Source organism: Malus domestica, chromosome 11 (assembly GCF_042453785.1).
Source record: "Malus domestica chromosome 11, GDT2T_hap1".
NCBI classification, from domain to species: Eukaryota; Viridiplantae; Streptophyta; class Magnoliopsida; order Rosales; family Rosaceae; genus Malus; species Malus domestica.
Genome location: NC_091671.1, coordinates 4844219 through 4850383, shown reverse-complemented (window position 1 = coordinate 4850383; position 6165 = coordinate 4844219). Strand labels below are relative to the sequence as shown.

At 35.8% G+C, this 6165-nt stretch overlaps 1 protein-coding gene across 2 annotated transcripts; it reads left to right on the top strand.

Annotated features, from left to right (window-relative positions):
- The first annotated feature begins 2502 nt into the window (after positions 1–2502).
- Positions 2503–5944, top strand: LOC103412778 (cation/H(+) antiporter 15-like). Of its 2 annotated transcripts, none has more exons than XM_008351308.3 (3): positions 2503–2879; positions 3196–4203; positions 4575–5944. In XM_008351308.3, exons 1-3 carry the CDS (start codon positions 2670–2672, stop codon positions 5784–5786), a joined length of 2430 nt encoding a protein of 809 aa, XP_008349530.2. In that variant the 5' UTR covers positions 2503–2669; the 3' UTR covers positions 5787–5944. The 2 variants fall into 2 exon arrangements, with proteins under 2 accessions (XP_008349530.2, XP_070664945.1); XM_070808844.1 differs by having other exon boundaries at positions 2741–2879; positions 3200–4203.
- Positions 5945–6165: the final 221 nt, after the last annotated feature.

The following is a 6165-nucleotide window of genomic DNA, read 5'->3' as shown; positions in this document are numbered from 1 at the left end:
TGGGTTCGTGAGTCAGATTTTTAAAAAATATTTTAATATTAAAATTATGTATTTTTCATAATATTTTAAGTTTTTTGTCATTTTTATTACTATTAAAAAATAATAAATAAAAAAAAAAAAAAACTTCCCACACCCACATTCTTTATCACTCTCTTCCTCTCTCCTTCTATTTCAAAAACAAAAATAAAAAATTTTCTCACACACTTTGTGTGTGCCCATATGCTAGTTAAGTATAAAATATTTGTTTGGTAACCCGAAAAATATATACATTTTGTGTGTGCCCATATGCTAGTTAAGTATAAAATATATGTCTGGTAACCCGAAAAATATATACATATATGTAAAAAGTTTGGTAACCCGAAAAATAGCTTGGTTTTGTTCAAGTATATATACAGACATATAAATAGACACAAATTAGTTTCAAAAAATAGATTGAATAGAATTTGTCAAAACATTAGGAAACGCTTTTGGCTCTTTCAAAAGCACAACCAAACGAACCCTTAAACTGATACCAGTAGCTTTTATACCAAAATTGTCATTACTTATATAGATATACATATACGCAGAACAATGGTTACTTTAGATTAAGGAAAAAGTAGTATCTGGTCCCTAGTTTCTAATGTTCATTGATTAAACCTTATTAGTTTTAGATTTTGATCAAAGTCCCTAACATTAATATATTAATGAATTACATGTAAGTTACATTATTTTTATATAAAAAAATTAGTAATTGATTTAGAGTTTTAATACCCACACCCTTATTAAACTCCTAATTAATTTTCAAATCAAACATTTCCCAAATATAAAAAATAAAATTAGAATAAGTTTGTACCCATAATTTTTTTATAAAAAATTTTCAAATTATATGTATCCATTTTTAAATATACCAATTTGTTAAAAATTTACCCTTTTTTTAGTATAAAATGTACCCATTTTTTAAATAAAATTTCATTCAATCTTTTCTCTAATCCATTTTTAAACTTATATGGGTACATTCGATTTCGTTGATTCGAGAATGTATCCATGTTAAGTTTAATAGAAGAAATTTAATAATGTTATTAAGCCTAATATCTTTTTTTTTTTTTTTTTTTTTTTGTGCTTACCCATGTTTTGGTACAATAATTTTTTGGTTAGTTTTGATGAACGTACCCATGTGTGTGTGTATATATATATATACACACAATATATTGGAGAGTATAATTCATCTTTAATATTTTTAATCCCATAATTATGAGTTTGATTTAAAATCTCATTAATATAAATAACTACAAATTTCATTTTTAATTTAAAAATATAATAACCTACATAGAAATATATTATTACATTAATGTCAGGGACTTCGATAAAAAATTAAAAATTACAAAGGTTTCGGTCAAAGAACATTAGTAATTAAGGACCGCATCCAAAGTGTCTCTTAGATTAACCTCGTACAACTTGTAGATGAACTGATGATTCCTTTCATCTCACATAAAAAAGTAGCCCACATAGCATCCTGTAAAGCTGGAAAGAGACTTAACATCAGCATCATATATAAGCAGCGCATAGCCTGCCCTCATCATTTTTTGAAGGGGGAAAACTCAAACACAACTATATCCTCCACACCACCACATCTTTCCTAACCCTAACTTTGCACGTCATAAGTTACTAAAGAAGAAATCATGTTTGTTTCATGATGCAAACCCATCTTATATCCCTGCCCTCTCTCTCTCTCTCTCTCTCTCTCTCTCTCTCTCTCTCTCTCTCTCTCTCGCCCGTTTCTTACTGGAGTTTGAAGCTCTTGATGAGGTCCCTATTTATACTTGTATAAGACTTGGTAATTAAGAACCAGATAAATATATATAAAGAGAAAGTCGGCAACTGGATAGTAGGAGCTGGCGACTTGATAGAGAAGAACAAATAAGGCAGGTACAACTAGCTAATAGATAAGGCTTGGGTTTCTCATCATCATACAAAGCACGAGCTTTGAAGTGTTAAAGAATCAAATAGAAGGTGGAGGTGTCTCTCAAATGAAAACCGGTATGCCACCTCCAGTTAAAGTACTGGTGTGCTCTCCAAGTAGTCCTTACTCATTTATCCTTTTTAAATTGCAAGCATGCCCTTAATTTCTTTCATTTGGTCATCACGTGCAGACCATAAAGCAAGTTTGGTGTAAACAACATTACAATTAATTGTAATTCCACAAATATATTATATATATGGGTAGGAGTACTTGAATACATAATGTACGCCCGGTAAAATTTAATTTAGTAAATATATAGTTAATCACAATATATAGGTATTATAATTATATTTAAGTAACTGAAGTTTTTTGAAATTTCACAAAAACCAATCATATGCAGTTGGTGTCACACCTAATATTGAAACGTTTCCCACCTGTAAAGCCCAATGGTGAGTACGGTTGAACCAAACCTGTGGTGAACAGTTAATATGAAATATGACCTTCAAATAAAGGCCAACGCTCAATAAAGACCCAGCACAAAGGTTTGACCAACCCGCATCATCCTCCGATCCATCACCTCCATACTTAGCTTCATCCAAGCTTTTACTCTGTGTCTCTCATCTATGTATGCATGCAAACCCTACGTCCATCTCTCTCTCTCTCTCTCTCTCTCTCTCGATAACATTTTGGGTGAGGTTTCAAGCCTGAGCTTCTGGACGATTCGAACGCAATGGTTAAGGCAAATGCATTGAGTAATCAGACCTGGGTATGTCAGGTTCGGAAATTATCAAGACCAAAAGGCTATTTTTTCGGTGATAGCCCTTTAAACTTCGATACTCCCCTTCTTTACGTACAGCTTTCCATATCTGCCTTACTCGCCGCTGTCCTCCAATTCATTCTCAACCCTCTTGGCCAGACTGCTTTCATACCACAAATGCTCGTACGTTTCTACCTACGCTTTCTTTTTTCCATTTTCTGGAAGTCGCTATTCCCACCTCAAAAACACTATTTTGATTAAATTACTCAGAATATAGTGCAGGATGACAAATTGGGAGTGTGAATAACTGCGTTCCCTTTTTCTCTGTATTGATTTTGTTAGCTTAAAATTGTACCAATTTATAGTGTTTGGTACATTGTATATTGTCTGTATAATATATATACATGTCAGTACAATTGACAATGCATCGGGTATTGTAAATTAGTATCCATTATCAAGCACTCTTTTCTGTCAACCTAATTTGTATGTTATGCATCAGGCAGGTATTATACTGGGACCATCAGTCATAGGATCAGGCAATGCCTTTGCAGATACAGTTTTCCCACTGAAAAGCTTTTACATCAGCCAAACCTATGCGTTATTTGGTGTCATGCTGTTTCTCTTCCTAGTTGGAGTTAAAATGGACATAAGTTTGGTGAAACAATCAGGAAGGAAAGCCGTGGTCATAGGCCTCTCGTCTTTCTTCGTCCCTTTGATCCTCAACATCAGCTTCGCTTTTATCCTACGAAAGACAGTCGCGATGGAAACAAATCTACGAAAGTCGATCATCATCATCGCGGTGTTTCAATGCCTAAGCTCGTTCCACGTCATCGCCTGCCTCTTGGCCGATTTGAATCTCCTCAACTCGGAGATTGGGAGATTGGCTGTGTCTTCATCAACAGTCAGTGGGGTGCTATCTTTGATTTGGGTCAGTTTGGCCTTCACAATAAGGCAAAGCAACATTTCAAAAAAGGATCTTAGTCTACCCTTTATGGGGTTGAGCTTGTTTTGCATGTTCATCCTCATAGTCTACATTTTGAGGCCTATAATGTTATGGATAGTTGCACAAATTACAGATAAAGGAAGATCCATGAAAGATAGCTACATTTTTTCAGTATTTATCATGATAATGGTGTGTTCTTTTCTTGGTGAGGTTGTGGGCCAGCACTTTATAATGGGGCCCATGATTTTAGGGTTGGCAGTGCCAGATGGGCCACCATTGGGATCAGCTTTGGTTGAGAAACTTGACTCCTACGTCTCATCGATTCTGTTGCCGAGCTACTTTGTGCTCACTGGTGCAAGGATTAATTTCTCCATGATAAGGATGAAGACTGTTTGGATTGTGGAGCTATTGGTTATGAGTAGCTTTTGTGGTAAACTTGTAGGAACTGTGGTGCCTTCTCTCTATTTCAAAATGTCTCCTGCCGATTCACTTTCACTAGGGCTTATCATGAGTGCTCAAGGCATCCTTGACGTTATAAATTTGAACCATGCATTGTTACTCTTCGTAATTATCTCCACTTTTTAACTATAACTTATGCCCTATGCTTTTCCCCTATTCCTATCGCATGATACTTTATATATATAAATAGAAAAACCGAAAACTGACCTTTTAATTAGGGCAATGCAAAATACCGAAACAGATTTTATGTGTCACAATGTTTCATTTATAATTCATAGATAAGCACGTAAACTCTCAACCTTGTTTGTTTCTAATAGATACGATACTTTCATACTCTCATTTTCTCATTTGCAACAATTTGGTAACTAATATTGGTGTAAACTTTTGATTAAGTGAATTTTTCTTATGATCTAGTTCTTTGTATATAATTATATGTCCTCCTCTAATTTTTGTTCATTTGTGCTTATCTATTCCAGCTGATTGACGAAGAAGCCTATAGCGTTATGGCTCTGTCAGCACTCGTCTTAACTGCAATAATCACCCCCATAGTGAAATATCTGTACAAACCATCCAAGAGATACATGTCCACCAAAAGGAGGACAATTGAGCATGCCTTTCACAATGCCGAGCTTCGAATTCTTGCGTGCATATACCAAGAAGAGAGCACCCCTTCCATCATCAGCCTTCTTGAAGTCTCCAACCCAACCCCCAAAACCCCCATATGCTTTTATGTTGTCCACCTCGTGAGACTATCCGGCAGAACCGCCCCAATCCTCACAACACATCGACTCGAAAAAAGGAGTGCTAGTACATTTCATTCCGGTAACTCAGATCGGATAGTCAATGCCTTCAGATTATATGAAGAACATAGCTCTGGTGGCCTCATAATGAATGCATTGACAGCCATTGCACCCTACGCCACAATGCATGATGATGTTTGCACATTGGCATTGGAAAAAAGGACTTCCATGGTCCTAATCCCATTCCACAAGCAATTCAATTCGCTAAGTTGCACAGAGGAATTATCCAAACCTATTAGGTCCGTGAATCTAAACATTCTTCGAAATTCCCCATGCTCAGTTGGGATTCTCCTCGATCGTGGTACCTTGAACACCAATACATCTCTATCATGCAAAAATTTGTACAATATTGGGATTATCTTTGTAGAAGGACCTGATGACCGTGAGGCATTGGCATATGCAATGCGCATGGCGGAGCATCCTTTTGTCAGCCTCACGGTCGTTAGATTGGCTGACAATAGGAAATGCAGTGTGCATAAAAAACATGATTTGGAGCTACTCAGCAAGTGTAAGATAGAAATTGCAGGGAAAAAACAACATGTTTACAAGGAGGAACGTGTTAAAGATAGCGTGGACATGATCAATGTGATTAGGACCATAGAAAATTTTTATGACCTAATTTTGGTGGGGAGACGCCATGATAGTGATTCACCATTGTTCATGGGACTCACAGAATGGAATGAGTTTCCGGAACTTGGGTTCATTGGAGATATGTTGGCATCTTCAGATTCCAATTGTGAGGTCTCGGTATTGGTGGTGCAGCAACAAATGGTTGGAAATGATCAACAGATGGTAGACGACAACAGCTTTAATAAGTCCTATGGAATCCCATCATTTTCTGTCGTGGATATTCCTCGTGATGATAGAGTGCACCCGCTTCCTTATTAGCAAAACAAACACACCAGAGAAGGAAGAGAGAAACTTTTTTTGTTTACTAATTTCTCACTTTTGCTTAATTAGGATAGCTTTGTACAAGAATTCTGCTTATGCTATAGGGTTGTTATATGAGCTAGCTAGAGACAATGCTTAATTATATTTTGGCATAATTGGATAAATGGTCCTTGTGGTAACATGGTAGATGGAAAGTAGCCCCCATGGTAAAATAATTTGGATTTAAGCCCTTGTATTCAAATCCGTTAGAATTTAAGCCCAAAAACTAAATTTTCTGTTAATTATCCGTCAACCCTTTAGCCACAGCTTCACACTTAACAAACCAAGCTTTTTTTTTCCTTTCTTGGATTGTTAAACATTCGATTTTCCTGTTTAT